The sequence below is a fragment of the Amblyomma maculatum genome, chromosome 9 (assembly GCF_055883805.1).
Source record: "Amblyomma maculatum isolate TAMU_Amacu chromosome 9, ASM5588380v1, whole genome shotgun sequence".
Lineage (NCBI taxonomy): Eukaryota > Metazoa > Arthropoda > Arachnida > Ixodida > Ixodidae > Amblyomma > Amblyomma maculatum.
Genome location: NC_139352.1, coordinates 16,167,456 through 16,189,601, shown reverse-complemented (window position 1 = coordinate 16,189,601; position 22,146 = coordinate 16,167,456). Strand labels below are relative to the sequence as shown.

Below are 22,146 nucleotides of genomic sequence, written 5' to 3'. Positions count from 1 at the left end.
TGTCTGTAAAGTGGCTCACTCAAAAATTTGGGCCAGTGGGTATTTTTTTTTGCGAAATAAAGGCAATGAAGACAATATTCTGTAGCGCAATAAATTTTCGCTGCTTTTTTAAGTGCTGAAGTCTGGAACATTTAACATTTTTTGGAGTGTGAAATGTCGCGCTCATACGATTGTTTCAATTTCAGTTATTTGAATACAAAAGAAAAAGGCTAGAATTCACGTTCGGGACAGCAATAAAGTGAAACTGAAAACTGACATCGAACTGACCTAACCGACAGTGCCATTATTAAGACGACCAAGCCTCCAGTCAAAGTTCGGCGACTGGCGCTAAAGGCGCTTTTACGGAGTGAAAAAACAAACATATTCTGCAAGTGTTAATTGCGACGCGTTGTACACCTGTAAACAGGTGACCAGTCTGCAAAGGTTGCGACGGGCTCTTTAAGCAACACTTTTTACCGGCTGGTTAGTTAATAGCCTTTGTAACAAAGACCACTTAATATGCATTAAGAATAGACGAAAACAGTTTTTCCGTTAGGTGCGTGCCCCGCCGGGGTGGTGCAGTGGTAAGACGCCCGACTACTGTGCCGGAGTTCCCGGGTTCGAACCCGACCCCTGCGGCTGCGTTTCGATGGAGGCGAAACGATGTGGCGTCCGTGTGCTGTGCGATGTCAGCGCACGTTAAAGATCCCCAGGTGGTCGAAATTACTCCGTAGCCCTCCACTACGGCTCCTCTTTCTCTCTTTCCACTTTCATTCCCACCTTCCTCCCTTCCCTTACGGCGCGGTTCGGGTGTCCACAGAGCAAGTGTGACAGTTACTGCGCCTTTCCCTTCCTGTGAACAAATTTAATTTATTTATTAGGTGCGTCAACGTGGGTACGGGCAGTTAAAACAACTCGCTTGACTTACACACTCCACTTAAGCTTCGTTGTTCCAGTAAGAACAAAATGGGTGTTTTCAGACTGCTTGGAGCGCCATATTTTCCAGCTAGCTTGATTCTCAGCTACTATACCGAATTATGCCTCCGCGTTCTCGAGGACACCAGTGCGAAAATAAGTGCCGAATATTTTAACGAATAGTGTTTTAACGAATACAAAAAAAAACGCTTTTGAAATTTATTTCATTTGCCTTCGTGACATAGTACGATCTGTAAGGGGAATGGTGAAAAGGACTCGAAGCGTACATTGGTTTCACATAAGCAACGAGAAATTTATTAAAGAAAACATTTGTCAGGTAACAGACAGTTTAGAATAGTTAAAACGAGGAGTAAAACGATAATCACTGCAAAATAGTTGTGTTCATGCTTTCATGTGTTCATGCGTTCATGCTTCAGCTGCTTTCAGCTGGTGCGCCGCCTTGCCAGAGAAGCGAAGTGGCCGCCGAGAATAAGCTGCTCGCCCAGTAGCTGCGACTACTCGCTTCGTTGATCTTGTCTGCCACAACGCACTTGTAGACACTGCTCACTAGGCGACGGACTTCTTTCAGCCGCTCGCGACGACGCAGCAGGAACTCTGTACTTGGCTGCGTCCCGTTCGTGGTGCCAGAAGACTCGTCCGTGGTGACGCTCCTGTGGCATGATAGTAGGCAACAAGCAGTTTTCAGTTCTCGGAGTTTAGGACGGACGCACAGAAATCTGGTCACTACTCAGAAAGATGAGCAGATGACTGCGTGATGTTCACCCCCTCAGCGCAGGTGCACTGAAAACTGTCTCTGGACACGAGCATAAGGCGAGGTGCCGAAGTGGCAGCAGCATGTAAAAAGAAGACAATTTATATGTGAAAAGGAAAGGGACTGTAGCGGAAAATGCGGAAAATGGTTTGCAAAGGAGTTTTCTCACCGGCTTCTGCGCTTCCTCGGGCTTCTGTCATGCTGCAAGGGTGAGCCGACTACGGATCCACTGTCGTCCACGTGTTGCCAGCTGATGGTGCGAGAAACAAGCATGACGTAATGAAGCGCTCAATCCGCGTGCCATAAGACTTTTTGTAACGATATTTATTGCCTCAGGGCTTCAGTAGGGTATGTGTGAAGAAAGGTTGGCTGATTTTATGAAATATACGAAGCAGGATTGCTTGCTGAAAGGCCAGATATCGTCAGGTGCCAGATTCGTGTCGGTTTCAGTGCTTGGCAGTACCACAACGAGTGGTGAATGTCGGCTTCAACATTTTCGTTTTACATACCGGACACCCTGGGCGGGTGTATATTGGAAGCGAGAAGTCTATGACAATAGTGACCTCGAAAGGGCCCATGCAAGCTGTTTCCAGAAGAATTTTACGCGTTCAACAAAAGACATGCGCAGTCATGACTAAACTTCCGAGGTCGTTTATGAGCTCTGCTATAGGAACGAAAAAAAGGCGAACAGAATGTTCTGAGCGGTAACACTTGAGACTCAAGTAAACGCTTAAGATAATGCAAGATGACTAAAATAGTTTAGGTAACAGCTAACCTCTCGCCACTGACAGAAGAACTGCCCGATGGTTGGCGTGGCGTCCTAGGTAAGGGAAGGAGACCCTCAGGTGCGGCAGAAATTTCGCTAGTGGGGAGGCCAACGGCAACGTCCTGCCTCTCAGGGACTACCCCAGCGCCTTTCTTCGGGGAAGGGGACATAACCACCGGAGAAGGCGATCTGAAAGAAGGGAAACAGGTTTATGGAACATTTTCACACGAGGCCATTTAGCAAGATCTGTCTATGAACGATAGGTAGTCATGCATGCAGATTACGCCACAATCCAGAAGGCTGGATTCCCAAAGCCTCGCTGAGCATTTTATTCTAGTCTACTGTGCGTTGCTTCCGTCCGGCTTCAAGTCTGCTCTGGACTGTATACAAACTGTATACGCGCAACAATTGGCTATCGTAAACTGCATTGAACATTCACTATATTAGGACGTGGTGCACCGCCCAGAGAAGCAGTGAAAATCTTAGTTTGCTGACACAGTAGAAGTGAAACGCAGACGAAACGGTACTAAATTGGCAGGTAGAGGGCATTGAACGTTCACTACTTTAGTACACATGGATTACATAATGCGGGTCTAAGCGATTATCCGATTTGTGGTATAAGGAAACGTTACTAGCCTTCTGTTTCTTTACCGATATTAGACTTCCTGAAACGGGGACCACACTCGACAGTTATCGCGTTCATTTAAACGTGATTACTGCGTTTAAAAGGAAAAAAAGCTTGAAGCTAGGACTAACGAAATTCTGCTACTTGCCTTTCTCCGGTAACCTCCGCGTCTGCTGAGACAGGGCCTACTAAAGGCTTTGGCGTTCCGTCGGGGCCAAAGTTACTCAACGAACTGCTGCACCGAGGGCTGGGGCTGAGCCGCATCTCTTCGGCATCCGTGCCGCTGGTTTCGGCTGAACAGGGAGTAAATGCGCATCATTCGCCGGCTGAACAGGGAGTAAATGCGCATCATTCGCCGGCTGAACAGGGAGTAAATGCGCATCATTCGCCGGCTGAACAGGGAGTAAATGCGCATCATTCGCCGGCTGAACAGGGAGTAAATGCGCATCATTCGCCGGCTGAACAAGGAGTAAATGCGCATCATTCGCCGGCTGAACAAGGAGTAAATTCGCATCACTGTTCGCGCATTCAATTTAGACGAGTACGCACCGGCGAACATGTTAGAGTGGCATATTAGTAGTTTAGCGGGTGTGTGTGTGAGGGGGGAAGAGGTTGTTTTGGGGGATGTAAAGTACTAAAACAACTTGGGCTATGAGAGACGCCGTAATGTATAGTGTAGGGCTCCGGAAATGTGTCACTTGGGGTTCATTATCGTGCAGACATCACACGACACACGAGCGTCTTGCTTCGCGCCTCCATCGAAAAGCGGCCGCCGTGGCGAGGATTCGATCCGGCATTCTTAGACTCAGTAGTCGAACGCTTTAACCACTGCACAACAACGGCGTGACTAGCAAGAATGTAGGGCATAGTTTGCCGACGTGTGACGTCTTTGTATGAGTACTGCCTTGTGAATCAGCAGTGATTCAAGACAATGAAATATACTGCGTTAGTCAATAATAATTGTTTAGTTTGATTTGTAACGTTGAAGTCTATAAAACAAAATTTCGCTGATATTCCATGATTATCGTATGAGCAAATTCATCGTGAACAACAACATGTTACAGACCTAAAGAGGACCCAGTGATGCTTTGGGATGTATCCATGTCCTTGTTCCGTTTCCTGCGGAGGACAGTGGTCACGACGAAGGGTTGAAAAGTTGTCCAAGAACAACACTACACACTACCTTGAAGGCGAAAACTTACAGGCTGACGATGGAGAACTCTTCCGTATCAATGTACTTGAGCATATTGAAGCAGAAAAAGAAAATCTGTAAGCAGCGGGAAAAAAAAATGCACTGTTGCGTCAAACAGGATTTCCGCCTGCAGCTGCACATGTTCTTGCAAGTCTGCGTGGCAATGCATTCGTTCTGTATCGTATCAAAACGCTGAGCGCACAGTCGAAGACAACACACTGGGAACAAAGCAGGAATCTGTCCGATGAACAAGTAGGGGCACTGTTCGCCCATATGAGAGTCTACAGCGTTTAGGGGCTTAATCCTAGAGCCTGGTGGTAATGTTACAAGTTTTGAAGGCGCACGAATAAATGCCATGGTTTGGTGTAGTTTGTTGGGTTTTTCGTCCCGAAGCAACCGAGGCTAAGGGACACGTCGTAGCGGAGGAATCTGAAATTTCATCACCTGGAGTTTTTAACGCGCACTGATATCGCGCACTACACGGGCGCCTTGCTTTTCACCTCAATTTAAAAGCGGCCGCCGTGGCCATGATTCGATCCCGCGTCTTTGGATTCAGTAGTCGCGAGCCCTGACCACTGAGCCACCGCGGCGGGTAAATAATTTCCACGAGAACTGGGCTAATTATGTTTAAGCATGAGCCAGAGGGTGTGCCACTTTTATATCAGGCTAAACCAAGAAAGGCGGAGAGTACAAAGGGGAGGTTCTCTTACCTCTTCACTCTTGTAGATTCGGTTGGGTAAGTTATGGCTGGTTGGAAAGACGAAGCGAAAGAAAAGGTTAGAAATTAAACCTATGATGGTTCCAGTATCGCTGACTGTTCTAGTATCGCTACAGCGAAAACAAATGAAATGGTGGCGTTAAGACACAACACTTGCCAAAAAAGAAACCAGTCGTATGCAACGGTGAGGTATGCCATTTCGACGGGAGACAGGTTCTTGTGGATCTCTCCGTCAGCCCACAGGGACAGGCGCAGTAACGATATGAACAGCGGGGTGCGGTCCCAGCCAGAGATGCAATGGACCAGAAGGCCGGAGTTGCCTACAAAGAGGACAGGGCATGCAAGGGCATCGGGTAAAAAAACCCGGTATCAGCAATACTGGGTTTTAAACAGAACTACGGCAGAAGGAATTGTTCGCACTGACGTCCGCAGATGTTCTCTTGTAGAATACTCAAAGCGCGTTCCCACAGCAAGGTACCACTTTTCGGAAAATAGATGGCGTTGAATAACAAACTGGTGTAAATTTGACAACGCTAGTTCTCACCCAAAGGCACGGACCGGACGAAGCGTAATTTGTGATCGCTATCTTGCGACACGAGTAGCGGCCAGTCATTAGAAATAAGCCTCGGCGCACCTGGCGTTGCAAAGTGATAAAGCGGCAGCTCGGAGATATCGAGTGTGAACAAAGAGCACAAGATCGTTCTGAGCACTACAAGCAAAGCAGTAAGGTCGCATGCCAGCTGCTCTTGGCAAAAAAAATAAATATATACAATGGTTCGTGAGCAAGGCAAGAATGTCGAGGGTCGCAATACTGCCGCGAAGAATACTGTAGAGAAGCACTGCACTGCTCATAGCTTCTGCCTGGCAAAGCTGGATTTTGAATGGAGGCCAACTGACGTCTCCCACGCGAATAGGTTCAGTTAGGTTGCGCATTCAATCGTTCGAAAAAAAAAGTCTTACACACCTATACGGGGTAAATGAAACAGACTACGATACCGATGGCCTGAAATGGAGAAGCGAGAGCTCTATCTATTCCTTCTTCGTGGTTACAGTTCCGCCATAACGCCGTTGCGAGAGCACAAATTCGCCACTAAGGGAAGAATATCACTAACCATGGAAAATTACTTTCAGCAGATACTGCAGATAGTTTCTGGTCAGCTGCAGCAAGTCCCACTTCTGTAAAATGGAAAGACGTTCGTATATATATAACACGACAGCATATACAAGAGAAACATTACTTTGCGAAATGGGAATAAAAGAATCGCAGTACACAAACTAAATGCAGCACACTTTATAAACGCGCGATGAGAGACATATGTATAAGCAGCTCCTCCTTGATCAGTGGCACCTCGGGCTAGTTACTCGACTCGTTGATTTGATGATAAACCAAGTCACCCGGTCAACTTCCTGTCGTTCTCGACCATCGTGCTTTTTTTTGTGTGTTTCTTTTATACGAAAACATTTCTTGGCTAATGGTTAGCGTGAACAGAGGGAATCAGCAGGGAGTGTCGGAAGAGTGGACAGAGCCCGTCCTCAGAGCGTGTCCGCACTAACTGCGAACTCTCAATCATCCACTGACTGGCTAATTATTATAACACCGAATGTGGTATCAAATCTGATCAGAGTATAGCTCGATGGGGACCTCTATATTTAGATGGGCTATCCCCGAAATTTCGCAGTTCAGTGGTGACTCAAATTTAGGCAGGCCATTACCAAACATTGATCCCCCCCCCCCCCCCTCCTAACACCCTTGTACCCAAATATTGGACGAATTCGGCAAATTTGACGATTAGAAACAGCATCTAAGCAATGAAATGCGGAACTCAACGGTAACTATGCGTGGAACTGTTAATTGTTTCGCATTTCTGCATGTAAGCAGACTTAATTAAAATGTGTAAAAAATTACACTCGTTCCGTTGAGTGTAAATGGTTTTGTCCCTGGTCCGCTATCTGTGTGCCGTCTGTAATGTGGCGTTAACAATGAGGTCGAAGACTCGTTCAGAACTATGAGAATATAGAAGCATTTGTCGCTAGATTAAGTAACCTATTTGCACTAGCCGACCCCCCCATCAAATGCGCAAACTTGCCTTGTACATGCTCCAGTCAATGCCAAGCTCCAAGGCAATCTCGTCGTTGGGGACTTGCGGCTCGACGTCTATAAAATGCTGCGTATACAACGTGATGAGAACCAGTCAATGAGATTGCCACGGCTTTGAACTACAGCAGCACATTTTGAGGAATCCATTAGCTACTGACAGAATAACAAATTGTATTAAAATACTACGTAGGCGTTGTGTACGCTAAAAATGACGGCCATGGGAAATGTAATCTGCTACATTCTCGGTTAGGAGGCAAATAGCGCACTAATATGGACTTCGAACGTGCATTGCTAGCATTAGAACGAATGGCGGGATGCACATCCGGAGGACGAACTGACAAATCGTTCGCTCTAAAGCACTCTATATAATTGGCTCATTAGTTTAGGTACAGTTCGAGGGAGCACATTAGTCGAGACCTCTGCAACTAGACAGTTCAAAGGAAATCGCCTAGTTTGTATTCCAGTGTAGGTCTCGCCGATCACTTATCGCCCACCGACTCTGCTCTGTGTTATTGCATTACCAGCTGGAAGCATATTTCTATTCGCTATGCACTGTTGTTTAAAGGTCGAAGCTTCAGAGGTGAACACGGAAGGTTTGGATTGCTACCTGAACCAACTGCAATTTTAATGACAAAAGGCAATGGATTCCACAGTTTCGCTTAGCGATTGAACTCCTGTCATTTACAGACAGGAAGTAATTATCTGCGCTTGACTGCATTCTAAGCTTCGCCCTGAACAGTCTGAACTTGAAATGAAATGATCGAAGTTTTTCCACGTTTACGCAACGACTATGACATTTCACATGTCTAACAAACTGAGTTCAAGTAAGGATCGACCACGTACGCGCAGCGTTCGAGTTACAGCAGACTTGCAAAGTCGCATATCGGAGGAATAAAATATACCTGGTCCCAGTCGAAAACCAAGCCTTCTGCTCTGTACTTCTCGTTCTTGTATTTCTCGAAGAACTCGCAGCCTGGAACAGAAATAAAGGAAATTGCTCACGTAATAGTTGAAAAATGACGCGATATAAATGCTACTTCGAAACTTCGGTTCTGGAAAACCCAAAATTGTTGCCCCGAGAGGTATTAGACACATTGATCACGATGGGCGATGACCCTCCCGATATTTGTGGGAAACGACTGCGAAGGGATATCTCAGCTCACGGCGTCAAAACTTAAAGGCTTTCCTTATCTTTCAGAGGAAGTTTGGAGCAAGATCCATAGGATAAAATATTTCGAAGAAGCAGAGATATATGAGAGAATTTTATATTGCGAGGATTAACTCCGAAACGCGGGCATTTATGACGGAGGCCGCAAAGGAGGGGGAAGGGATTGGCACCACCTTTTCTTCCTTGATATGCGATCACATAAGACAGGACAGGCCTCTATCGAAATATAGCGGCTACCCGATAAGGCGTGACCATGGAATAAGCACTCTTCTCAAAGCCACTGATACAGGTCGGAAGTGGAAGATCGGGGTCAAGATGCGCCAGTAAGAGAGAGAAAAGAAGAGCAGAAGTTGAGAAGCATGCCAGCAAAAAACCTCAGCACAGCACATCAGCGATGAAAAGGGGGCAGTTTTCATGACACTACGAAATGTTTTGGTCAGACGTTTGCAAACTGGCCGTAGAACACGTTAAAGGTGCAGTGTCAATTATGGGGTTCAATGTTTCAAGTGACCGACTTTGAGGGGCGCCGTAGTGGACGATGGCTAGAGCAGCTGGAGTTCTTTGACCTGGAGTTCGAGCAGCTGACGCTCTTTAACCAGCATTAACAGTTGCCAGGCTCCTTGTTTTAGCCCTCCATCGGAAAGCAGCCGCCGCGGCCGGGATTGAACTCGTGTCCTTGGGATCGGACGTCAGGCACCTTATAACCCCCTAGCTAACGTACCATGGCGCGTGTAAAGGGATTATCATGGAACCATGAAAGTAGGATGGTACAAATATGGCAGTACCGCATGGCAAAAACGCCATTGCTCTCGATGGCTTCACATTTTGATTGCGGTTGCTGAAATATATACAGATGCCCTTTCGATTTTAAACAAAGTGAAGGAACGAAGGCATACAGGATCTATGTAGGAGCGAAGACCAGGTTCTTTGAAAAAAAAAAATGCATTTAGCAAGCTCTGATAACGCCGGAAGGCAAGCAAAAAAAAAAAAGTATTCCAATGCCTGCTATGGAAAGGTGTGGACAGGGGGAAGCGTCGAGCATGCAGGCTAACAGATCCGACAACAGATAAACAAGTCTTCGCCGAATCCTGGGTTATCATACCTGGGTATGGAAGCTTGAAGATTGTGAAGCCTTCGTACCGATTCCACTTGTCAACCTTCTCGGAAGATGTCACCCTACAGGAGAAAAAAAAACTGCTAAATGAACACCACTCGGCACATTGCATTTCGCCTCAATTGAAAAGCCGTGCTAGTACGAAATTAGTCATTTCACTTTCAACGTTGGGGCGGCATTGAATTCCAATTAAGGAGGAAATAATGCGCTTGCACTAAAGGAGAAATTTGGTTAGACATAATTCTACGGCAGGTATTGAATAATACTATTTCCGGAGGTATATGCTGGGACGACTATAGCGGTACATCGAGAACCGGCAGCCGTTGTGGGTAGAAAGAACATTGAAAATAACTGTTCATGTTACGAAGGATGAATAGATGACAGGTACTCACTTGACGCTGTACTTTGCCTTCTTCCCTTCAACCATAAGGTCGCAAATTTGGCCTACCGATAGATCCTTGAGCAGCTGGATGTCCTCTTTGCGTAGTTCTCCGTGGAGCGAGGCGTCCCTACAATGAAGATTGAGCAAGAACGCGGATGGGAAGTGTTTAATTCTGAGTGGCGTTGTGCCTATGCTTACAACACGTTTAAAACATGTGTGAAACGACCCCAAAACAGATTGTAACGAAACTGAATTATGATGGCTGAAATGGTTTTGAGAGTCTTCAAAAGAGTCGATTCTGTGTGAAACGCAACATTGTTCAATATTTAAGAGCTACGACAGCCACAAGAATAAAAATATCTGCGTAATAATTCCCGAAATGCATTTCTAAATTTAGTTCCCCGATACGGTTTATGAATTAGCAGGCAGAAGTAAGAGTAGCTTTGCAATTCGTTCCTTACGCCTCGGTTACTGCCGAGTCATCTTTTTCCGAAGTGTCTTCAGAATCCGTGGCCGGTCCATCTTCCCCGGCAGCAGATTCAGACTCGCGTGCCGATTCTGCATATGGACATAGTCCACGTCGAAAAATTGAAGCCACAAAAAAATTTCTTGCTGTGAAAACTAGCAATTGCTGTATAAAGGGATGCGCGATATCAAGACTTTATAGCCATGCGCGGAAGCAGAGCGCGAACGTGATCGATATTGTGTTCAATTAGCATCGGCGTCAGCCACTCGCGGACGTATTCCAGTCGAAGTTAACTTAGCAATGAAGGGCAACGCAGTGGTCAAGCTTCGGTAGCACATTCGCAATAACCATGTCCAGCATTCTGTAACACCCTTACTGTGGTAAAACATAATTCGTAGAAGATGGAACTGGTACCTGAACTGGGCCTTAAAATGATTGCGTACATTGGGTACATATATGCCTACAAGCAAAAAGTGATAAAAAATAACGTCACAATTAAGTAAAACATATGCCGGGTTCCACCGCCCTCAACGTCGTTTTCTACCAGCAGTTTACGCGAAAAATTATAGAAACAGCAGGGCGATTGGTATGGCCTCGAGAACTTGAAAGGCCATGGAGTCAGCTCTTTGGAATTAAGGATCTTTGGGGAACAGACAAGATAAAGGGGTTAGTAAGGGCGGTGCGCAGTGTGCGGCACAAATGCGCTCCATGCATAACTAAATTTCATGAACTGTTGGGATTTAAAAATTTACTTGCCCGAAGACTTCTCCAGTTCGGACTCTCCTGGATTTATTTCCTGTTTTTCAGCCTTTTCCCAGACACCTGAAATGAATCAAGCACCCTGATCAGTGTTTGAAGATAATTCATAACTGACACATGATGTCTGTAAAGGTAAACAGGGAACTGGTTGTGTGTAGTTGTCAATACCGGTCTTGCAGCGTATAAATTTGCTTGGTTCCCAAGAAGATGACAAATTTTAGAGTGTTTAAGATAGAACTTTCACAACATTTAATGAGAACGCACTCAATATGAATTGCAATACAGATGATGTTGCGCAGTTTTCAACTCTTCGACTGCAGTGGTGCTCAAAAGTTGCGCACTTAGCGTCCGATAAAACAATCGAGAACTTTACCCATTAAATTATACGAGGCGATGGCAGGCAGGGTCGCCGTTTGTGTGACAAGTTACTGTGTGACAAGTACACTGTTAAAAATATTGTGACCACAGCTCACTAAACCTGCTTCGCCCGATTACTCGAAACACGATATAATCCTGAGCCCCCGATATGTGCCTGAACGCAGCCCAATGAACAGAGCTCGCACCACCGACCCGGCAAGCTACTAGAAATCCTGGTTTCAGAGCTAAACTGAGCACAGCGTTTAAGACGAGGGATAAATAACGTGCTCCTCAATGTCAACTTTTGCGGATGTGCCTTGCATCTCTTGGAACTGGCATAGCCGATAAGTGACAATGGGGACATAACGCCACGGAAGCTGAACTACGTGCGGAATGTGACACAGCGCAGTATAACCCTTATCTAATACATTACCCGCATACGCTTGTAATTGATAATGAGACGTATTAACATGCAAGGACTCGTGCAGTGAGTTGCCACTTTGTTAAAAAAGCCACTTTCTCTCACTTGGGAGAAAGGCGACGTTGAATGCACCGGTGATGAATAGGGAAACGGAGTATGGCTACATTGGGTAGGGCCGAAGCGCTTTCGGCAAGCGATGCAAGTAGGCTTGTGGTTATACGGTCCCTGCCATACAGAGCTCCTAAGGAGTTCCGAGCCTTATGCTGCGGGCAAAGAATGCGCACCGAGCAGGGCGCGCCCACGTATTTTTGTCTGGTCCCAGGTTAAAGTGACGCTGCCTCGACTATACAGCTGGATACAACCTGCTACTTATATGGGGGCATCTGAATGTATATTTCGTCAGTGAAACTGGATTCAGGAGTCAAATGCGCATTTATTGAAGAAAGGGAAAGTGCCGTCAAGCCTGGTTGAAGTGACCAAAGGAGTCAGTTGTGCTTAATGAGACAGTTTATAAAGTGCTCAGTTCAGAAAATAAGCATATGTTTAGCTGCATAGTATAATTGAGCAACAAAACTTTTTTTGCAACAAAACCAGTTTTTGAACATATATAGGCAAAATTGCGTAGTTTAGTGTAATGTGTTAAGTGTCAATGTGTAGGGCGTTTCATCTGTTTCTGTACAAAGTTCACTTTCGAGGCATGCTTAGTATGCTCTAGTGACAATGCAATTTGTTTCTTGCAGCTTGCAGAGGTACGATACATGTTCTGTACATCAGTGCAGGGGAATGGTTTATCTGCCTCTGTCAGCTACGTTTAAGTACAGATTCAAACCGCACTGCTCTCGTACCATGTGTTACAGCTGTAGAAACTACAGCTTGAAGAGGTCTAAATGTGACTAGAGGAATGGGTGTGACTTTACAACGAGAAAAAAAAAAATAGCTAGCAGCATAAGCAAAGTATAACGAGCATTGTTCTCTTTTCTTACCTGCTGCCAAGGAACGGCAAACATGGACGCAGAAACCAGTGGAGTCACCTGGAAGATAAAATGGAGTATGGAGAAAGGACTTATCAACCGCAAAACGTATATGCGGCCCAGTAGTAGGAAGACAATATTTTGGCGCTGAACATCGCAGAGACGTGCATACAAAGCATGCAAGTCTTCACGATGATTATCGCCAGGCGTTGTTCATATCCAGATGGATTTTGTCTTTAGAAGTAGAATCTTGAAGTGAAATTTGGCGCAGGTTGCGAGAGCATGCAGTGCTTGAAGTGACATTAGGCCGAGTTTTAAAACAACTGCCTGTTCAAAAAGGGCCGCTTGAGAGCTAACCCTCACCCATCCCTCAGCGACACTCACCATTTTCTGAGAGTTACTCGTTTACAGTACCTGCTAGTTGGGCCAGGCGTGCTGTACATTTTGTCGCAGTGGATCAAGTGCATCGATTAGTCGTCAGGGCTGTGCCGACTGTGGTAAGATTATGTGCACGCACCAGGAAACTGTGACAAAAACTACTTTGACAGCCGCAACGATGGCTGAACCAAGTACACCACATTTTTCAAGAGCTTCTCCGACACAGCGCGGGAAAAAAGCAACCCTTACTCAGGAACTTGACCAGAGCTCGCGAGTAGATCTCCAGACCGCCGGAAAGTGTCGCTGACCTGCAGATGTACTGGAGAAAAGAATAAAAATACCTGTACACATGAAGTTATGTAAAGCAGAAGAGCTAAATAAAGCGCACATGCCAGAGTGAAGGAATGCGGCAGATACGAAGATTTCTGGGCAGACATTGTACCTTGCCGTCGTACAAGATGACTGGAACCGCAAAGCGTGTGCGAGCTCGTGCACCTCTGGCCTTTTCCATGTGTCCGCGAAGCCTCGCAGTGCGCACCTTGTGGGCCTCACTGGAGGAGAAAATGATCGAAGCTCAGTAGTTGGGGAGCAGAGCCAAGCGGTCATTATGTGGCCAGAATGGATTAGCGCCCACGACCAGGTAGGGCTGCATGGGTACATTACGGGACTGAAGTTCAGCCTCTCAAAATGAGAAACATCCACATCATCATATTCAGATATGTGGCGCAAACAAAGACAAACACAGGAGAAGATCCACAACACACGCGCACACTGTGTGCGCGTGTGTTGTGGATCTTCTCCTGTGTTTGTCTTTGTTTGCGCCACATATCTGAATATGATGATGCACCAACTAGCCTCTCAAGCCGTTATTTTGAGATCCACATCATCAAAGCATCACCAAACATGTCATGTTCTCGTTCCTGGTGCTAGAGGAAGAGGTCTGGATTTTATTAAAGGCAAGAACCGCAAAGGGGCATGGTCTTTAACTTGCCTCTTAGCAGTCTGATCGTCGGCACCATTGCTGGAAAGAGCCAGGGACACAATCCTGCCGGGATACGTGGCGCTGAGGGAACCTTGTTCATTGTCAATTAACTGATGAAAGGAAAAGAAGATATAATTATTGAAGGAATGAGGTTGATGCGTCCACGGGAAGGCCAGCACTTGTACTGTATTCTTCGAACGTGTCTTAGTACAAACAGTTGCTCTTAATCGCACACAGAATGCTGTGCCCATGGTATGTGAAAGATATGGCGCGTGCGACTGGCACGAATATCTCTGGGAAGCTCGACATTACATTCCCCCATATGCGCCACTTAGGAACACATCTTTAGAAAGCATACGTATACTTAAATGGATTATATAAATGCCCCAGCCCAATGTCCAGCCAAAATCTCATCGAGTGCCGATAAAGAATCTTATTGCAAAGGGATAGAAGAAACGGCACTTCGTGGCGCGAACCTAAATCGTGGAAAATTAGAAACATTTCTGAATAAACAAACGAACGTAGCTGTATTTCTCACCTGTGTGTATTGCGAGGGTTTAAGTTTTGTTTACACTAAGGAGAATAACCGAGACGAAAATATTGGCCCTTTGCTCATTTGTCAGCCACAGCGGAAATTGTTGCGAGTGTTGAGAGAAAGACTCAGCAATGACTACAGTTGATTTGCAATTAAATGTCTCGAAAAAAAAAAACTACGATCAGGCCGTAAAGTATGGACCTGCAGATTTTTATTCGTCTCGCAGACCTAAATCTGAACATTTTGTTATGGAGATATGTTATGCGAAATTGGCCACCCAATATTGCTCCTGGCCGCCTAGATGGCTTTACTCCGTGGTCACCACTCGTTATAATTACGGTTGCTTTAACCAGCCGCTGCAGGACGCACGAGTGGTTTAAAGCGTAACTACGTGGAAGAAACACGCAGTACAGGGATTCCTAGGAATGCGTTTAAAGCACCACAGACAAGGCACAGAACAGTATAAATAAGTGCTATGTGTGGCGAGGTTCATGCATTCGTAACAGATGTTATAAATCAACATGACCATTATTAAACTGGCATTAATGATGTCTGGGTACCATCGACATAAAATGAAATTCGAGCCAGTGAAGTAATGAAAGAAATATAAAAGGGGCGAGTAGCTATTTCCACACAGCGGTTTTCTCGTCACCAAAAAAAAAAAAAAAAAGAAAAGAAGAAAACATGACAAGTTCCCTAGTATACTCAGGGTAGTATTTTACTTACCCTGACTTCGTAGTCCTTGGCGAACATCAGCACGCACTTCTGTTCAATTTCAGCATACTCCAGCATCTAGGACACAAGAAGAAAGAGATCATCGTTCGGCCGTCTTTGCAAAGTTTGCACGCCGGTTAGCATGAATGAGGGTCCTGCTAACTGCTTTTGAGGTGTCATGAAGTGCCCTGCTGTGGGTCCCATAATGGCACACGTTGGAGGATTTTCATGTTCATTCATGTTCATTTTCATTTCATGTTCATGTTCGGCGTGTCTACAGCTTACTCAAGGGCAACACATGTGGAACGATTTTTCCCACCAAATATTATGTGGGCCACCTAAGCTCCGCCGCTAAGGGCGTGGCGAGATAGCGTAGGCGACCACCTGACATATAAAGCCCCGCTTTAACCAAGCCGTGCGAATGTACCTGCGTAGCCAGGTGTAGTATGAGGCGGCATCCAAGAGCACTGGAAAATGGATTGTTATTCCACCTTGATGAGGGTGGCAGATTGGGAGAGTTGGTTGTTCATTGTGAAGACTAGTGCTTCCGAGCGCTACAGTTTTCGCCTTATTCAACCTGCCCACCTAAAATGAGCAAACCAAGGTGGCAGCTCCTTTAAAATTTTATATGTGATCTTATTAAGTTTCACAAATCATCGACGAATCAGCACATGGTCATGTCAGCTGCCAGCTGCCGCCCGCCAGCGCCATGCTAGAAAATTTTCGCTCACAACGCTGATGACGGATTTTCTGCTTCACAATATCAGAAAATTGGCGAATGGTCGCCAGGCGACGTGTCGTCGACCTCCAGAGTCCATTCGCCATCGATCAACCATAACACGCAGGGTCCATTTCCTTGGAAGCAGGCGGGCGCACAGAAATATGCGCCCCCGTATTCAGCCAATCAGAAAGCTGCTCCAAACTATCCTGGACGGCACGAGACACCGACGTCTCAGTCCTGAAAAAGTACATATCTTCGAGTGGTAGCGTTGGAGGCCGAAGTGTGGATGCTGGATCTTAACGGAGTTGGAAAGTAGACGCAGAAAGTCGTTAACTAGAAGTCAACGTCACGGCAGGGCTGACTCTTTCGAATTTTCCCAATGCAGTTTGTGCAGTGGCCATCAAGTTTTTCATTGAGCACCCGTTATTTAAGAAAGCTGTCCGCTTTTGTTAATATTTGAGAAATTATCTTGTGTTGTATTACACTCTGAATTCCCAGCTCTTTGCGTCCTGTAGTATTTCAGCCTGTATTCTATATTTTTTATATCTTGATCCTATATTATTACTTGCGAAACGAAGTGTCATTTGGACCAGCATGCACGAAAAATCTGTCGGTCATTAGGCAAGCTCCCAACGCCAGATGCCTCAGCATCAAGGAGACTGTTAACGAGAGCCTTAAGAGCGATAGTAATACCACTGTCACACGAGCAAATTTAATGTCATTCGTATCGAATGACATTAGCATCTAATGTCATTATTGTCGTGCTACACGAGAAAATTTAATGTCATTAGGTTCGAATGACATTCTTCATCGAATGAGTTTGGGGAACTCATTCGCATTCGATCGCGAACCGAATGAGTACTCTTGACGCCAGATACGCAGCGGAAACAAGTAACCCAGCAACATATTCTGTGCACATTGAAATTTAAAAGTTATATTTCTAAAGTTTTGTTTTAAAACCTGTTAATTTAGGTGTAAAATTACTAGCACTGCAAGCTCTCGTGGAACGGCATTACTCTCGGTCACAGCAGTGGTCCAGTCATGGCAGCGACTCACGATCATATTGGGCTGTGTTCCTTGGTAGCCGCATCTCCCCGTATGTTTATCTCGGGACTAAGTTAAAGTTTTGACTGAGCCCCTCACAGTTTGGACGCCAATCGCATACTCTACGTCTCTCCGTGCGTCTTCGCACTGTGTATCCGCGCTCCGCTGTGTTCAGCCATATTGTTTGTTTACATTTATCGGTTTGTGGGTGACTCGATACTTGGCTTGGATTTTTATGGCTAAAATCCTACTGCACAGTCAAAAGTAATGTTTTTCGCTTGAATTATCGTACAGGAATGTTTTGATCAGCTTTAAAATGTTACGCAGTGATTTCAAACGCCTTTTATGCGCGCTGATGTTCCTTAAGTGCAGCATTTTTTTATAGCTGATCGTGATTGCCACCATTTGCGAATGACATTATATTTTACCGTGTAGCATCGAAAGAAACCTAATGACATTCGATGCATCGAATGACATTCGATTCGAATGACATTAAATCTGCTCGTGTGACAGAGGTATAACAGTGCTTCCTAACAGAATTTGAGTTCATAGTGCTTTGTGCGAGTCTTGTTCTGTCTTCTTTTTCGAGCTGTTTAAAGTAATATACGTTCACCAACTCACCCAGTTTTACGGTTTGCGGATTATTTCTACGCCGATTTATGCGTAGTATTGTCATGTTGCGGTGACAAGGTTGTTGGCGACAAATGAAGAGGCTTAAAATTTCACTGAAATCAACTCTTCATTGGACTGACTTGCGCTCACAAAAGAACTAAGCAATCGGCGGCGGCGATAGCAGCAAACGTGCTCTGCGGTCGTCCATCTACGAATAGCCGTGGCGTCCGTCAACGTTCATTTTAAAAGCAGTGAAGAAACCTAGACGAATCCTTGAACTGTCAGCCTGTACTCTGCTTCGTAAGTTGCATTGTCGGGCATCAGCGTGTTGCTGGTCTTTTATGCGCAGCCGGGCTAGTCGTCGAGCTTCCTCTGCATGCTGAAGGTAGGCGGCGTCGCCCAGGTTCTCCTCGTCGGTTACGTGCGGCAGCATTGCATCGAGCGTTGTCGTGGGCTGTTTCGCTGAGGCGCTCGGTAAGTCCGTTGGTCCGGGGATGGTACGCTGTTGTACGTCGATGGCTTATACAACTGTAGGTCAAAGTGGCTTGCGTCAGCTCCGCCGTAAATGCTGTTCCCTGTTCCGTGATGAGCACTTCTGGGGCGCCGTGTTACAAGAGAATTCGTTGAACAAAAATCCTGGTGACGGTGCCATTAGATCTGTCCTAATTTGTTGAAAGGGTCTGGTCGGAGGGTGGTATGAGGTTGAGTAGCGCAGCTGGTCTGATAGGGGCACTCACGGCACGTTTTCACGTAATGGGCAGATAACCACGGCCAGTAATACGTACCAGTGTTAGATCCGATGCAACGTGCATACCATCTCGAGGTGCCGTACTATCTGCTCATAATGGAAAGCCTGCAAAATTTCTTTTCGGAGTTACTTAGGTACGACAAGGAGGTATGTGGTTTTTTGGGCGCCAAATTCTTCAATGACTCAAACTGACTGGCATAACCTGGAACATTCTAGAAACATACGCAAGTGGTTGGGATCCTCGAGGTACGTTCCGGCACATCTCCCGCGACAAAGAAAATGATAAGACTGCGTCTCGCGATAATGAGCATGAACAAACAAATACAGAATCGTCGATTCGTGCTCTGAGATCGCAGGGATAAGGCCGTATGATTGCGGCTGTCGAAAAAGAACAAAATATTTGAACGGTTTGCGGCAGTATTAGTGGCCGAGAAGATTCCATAAAGAGAAATAAAGAAATTGTGTCATTTAAACAGTTCTCAGAGAAATATAGTGCAAGAACATACCATGCGAATCTGCACTGCGAAAAGCTACCGCCAGCCTATATATGACAAATTATTCGTAAAGATACAAGATGACCTTGGCGGATCTATATCATTTGGGGCTCCGCAGATGAAGCGAGGAATGTAAAGGATGCCATTGCTACTGCTGCCGGATCAGAGTCGCTTTCACCAGAGCGGCGGGGCCATTATAATCTAATCAAAGTGATGAATAACAGGGACAATGACAAAGTAATGCACTATACGGTCTCGGATTCAAACCTCATCGCTTTGATTTACTTAAGCATTGCTTTAGCCAGCTCAGGCCGCGATGTATGCGGAAACTGCCCTTGATTTTACAGCATGCTGTATCAAGTTTCGGCATACCTTTTATGTCAAAGCTATTCGCGAACAGCAGTAATGGCACCGATAAGTAACGTATTTTATAGAGCCTGCTTTCGTGTAAAAATGAAGCAATATGTGTTAAATTGAATCTACTTTTCTTTCATAGGCAGTGATGGTTCTTGCTTTCCGAACTGATGAACTGTTTCGTTGCAGCTGTAATCTTTATCAGGACCCTGTCTTCTTTCAAGAAAGGAGCGTCAGCATTGAACCTTACTTAAGTGCTGACTCATCATCCACCCCACATTGTAGCTTTTCCTGCTGCTGCGGTCTTTTATGTTGTTTTTCACGCCATTGGAACATCGGTTACAGGCTCAGAAATGCATACTAAACAAGCATTCTTTCAACCCTTTCCCTGCTTCTTCCCCCCTCCCTCTCACTTGATTTTCTTCAAAAGCGAAATTTCAAAACCAACTGCCCCTCCACCCTTGCTCAGTGCTCTTTCATACTGTGCAGCAATCTTTCTCTTGTTCTACCCTTAATAACCCCTTTAAAGCAGCTAGCGCGAAAGCATATGCAGGACGTGTGTGGCAGACGAAAAGGGTTCAACGCAGCGTAATTCGAATGACATGTGCCGATTCAAAGGGCACACGCCGCTTTTTTTTTTTTTTGCCTTTCTCGAATTGCATCCGAGTAACGCGAGTGAAACAAAAACACCGCATTGACCGGCGTAATATTCGAAACCGAACGGAGTCGAAGTGAAAAGTCCGGGTAGTTTCGAGAGGGTGAACTCTATTAACCAAACGAAAACATTTTTTGGTGATGAAAAAAAAAAAAGCCGCAATTTGTCCTGCATCACAGCTGTTATTCAGTTGACGCGAGCACATGTTCACTAAGACTTCACTAATAGCCAGTTCTAAGCAGTTGCAGATTAAAGCGTGTATTCATCCTTGATCCTCCAGAACGCGGATTTTTTTAAAATAGAGCTTACGGGACGGTCACATTTGTACAAGAAACGAACACGGAACGTCAGGCTCGGCGCTTCATTTATCAAGAGGGTGTCGTCCGCGGCAGCACACAAAACTGACAGTCCTTCAGACAGATGCAACGGCTATATATCACTGACCGCAACATACTCTTCCTTACTAGCGCGGGCGAAAACAAACCACACTGCCACGCCACACTGAAAGCGGGTCCAGGACCGGCTATGAGCATATTTTACGGGAGGCCACAGGGTGAAAAAAAATCAGCGCCTCGCTCGAGAAGTTGGGACTCTCTCTCACCTTTTCGGGGTCGTTGGTAGTGCTGTCGTACACGCTTGTCGCGAAGATGGACAGAAGTTTCATTATGTCACCTTCCTGGACTAACGTCTCTGCTTTCTGTGGCGAATCCATATTCTCGGTTACAAGGCCACGAGCTGGAGCACACACGTTTGCCAACTCGACGGCGAAGCAAATGAGAACTGCCCCGTTTTGCGCACTCGTTTTGTACGGGAACAATCACGTGACAATAAAGGTGTTCGGCATCGCGAATAACTAGTAGGGTGCGCTGGTTAATCGCTTGATAACGGCTCTCAGGACGTAGTGGTGCGGACGCACACGAGGAAAGTGAAAAACATATATATATATATATATATATATATACTTTGTCACAGGTGACGGATCATAGGTAGCGCACATTGTTTTTTCAGACGCTCCAGAAAAAAAAAAATGAAAAAAAGGGGGGGGGGGGCGTTTCTACTTGCGCCAAGCTGTTGCGCATTGCAAAGACAAAAAAATTAAACGTGAGACAAGCTATCTCGAAAACAGAACAAAGGTCTGTCAACAGAAAACGCCGTCTGTAGTCACTGTTTTCACAAATGCATGGTGAGCACCTTAGTGCTCACCATGCACGGCGAGTTGATGTCACCACTTATCTCGTGCACTGCAAAATTGGTCCACTCACCTTCTCTTGAAATCTTACACATTTACCTACAGTCAAAATTTGGCTTCTAACGTCTTCATGACCGCGATCGTTCACACACCTCTTCTCTACCGACGCGCGGTTTTCGGCACTTCAGTCAGTAATTGGTGTCCTTTGCTTTTTTTGTTTTTTTCAGAAGTCGACGTAAGCTTAAACTTTATTTGTAGGAATTAAATACTTTATAGCTCTCAGAGTCGGAAGTTAACACGGTAAACGGTACGGAAATGATGTCAGCTATCTACTGTCGCTCTCCTACGACACTGTCGCCACCACATCGTTCCCGAACCCCCTTCTGTGCACCGCTGACTCTGCCCTAGAGTGATCATGTCTGTTACAAGCTAAAGGAGGTTGAACGAACTGAGTTGCCATGGCAGGTAACTATTCTTAACCATGGCGGGCTTAATATTGTGGTCACGCCCAACCGACGTTCCTGAAATTCACCGCGGTTGACGCTAATCGCGGTTCTCAGTTAGCACGCCGCCGTTCTCTTTTGCTGCAATGTCGCCCCTTGATTGCAAAAAAACGAGGTGAAGCGATGATGAACTGAATCAAGATGCATTTGGGCAAATTTTTAGTTTAATAACAATACCGGAAGTGTCGTCCGATTCGAACGGAAACATCGCGCTTAAGCAACGCTGCTTTCATGGTTGCACCGGTTGCGCTGAGCAGCGCCCTCTCATGCCGCACGAAGCGGTCATCGCTCAAACGACCAACTCTCCGCCAGCAGGCCGCTCACTTCTCAATTCTAGAACATACCACAGCTTTACTGACTGCATTCTAAACTAAGCACGCGGTAATTTTGAGGGTGACTCGATGAGCGTGCATGCATCGAGGCACCATATTGTTTACACTGTTAAAGCGCTCCCCTTGTGTTAAAAGAAAAAAAAAAACAAAAATACCACAATTGCCCCACTTAAAAGATCTAG

At 45.8% G+C, this 22,146-nt stretch overlaps 2 protein-coding genes across 2 annotated transcripts; both read right to left on the bottom strand.

Moving 5' to 3' along the window:
- Window positions 1-1,186: 1,186 nt before the first annotated feature.
- LOC146178426 (phosphatidylinositol-3,5-bisphosphate 3-phosphatase MTMR14-like) lies at window positions 1,187-13,629 on the bottom strand. Its single transcript, XM_084578262.1, has 18 exons — window positions 13,524-13,629; window positions 13,331-13,400; window positions 12,716-12,763; window positions 10,952-11,017; window positions 10,191-10,287; window positions 9,740-9,856; window positions 9,336-9,409; window positions 7,968-8,038; window positions 7,055-7,132; window positions 6,080-6,143; window positions 5,125-5,287; window positions 4,960-4,996; window positions 4,260-4,324; window positions 4,124-4,176; window positions 3,206-3,350; window positions 2,442-2,621; window positions 1,836-1,916; window positions 1,187-1,565 (listed from the first exon to the last, which is right to left on the bottom strand). The coding sequence occupies exons 1-18, from the start codon at window positions 13,590-13,592 to the stop codon at window positions 1,328-1,330; spliced, it is 1,716 nt and encodes a 571-aa protein (XP_084434388.1). The 5' UTR covers window positions 13,593-13,629; the 3' UTR covers window positions 1,187-1,327.
- Window positions 13,630-13,967: 338 nt separating this feature from the next.
- Window positions 13,968-20,832, bottom strand: LOC146178425 (uncharacterized). The gene is made up of 4 exons (XM_084579967.1): window positions 20,542-20,832; window positions 15,325-15,390; window positions 14,073-14,173; window positions 13,968-14,007 (listed from the first exon to the last, which is right to left on the bottom strand). The coding sequence occupies exons 1-4, from the start codon at window positions 20,650-20,652 to the stop codon at window positions 13,968-13,970; spliced, it is 318 nt and encodes a 105-aa protein (XP_084436093.1). The 5' UTR covers window positions 20,653-20,832.
- Window positions 20,833-22,146: the final 1,314 nt, after the last annotated feature.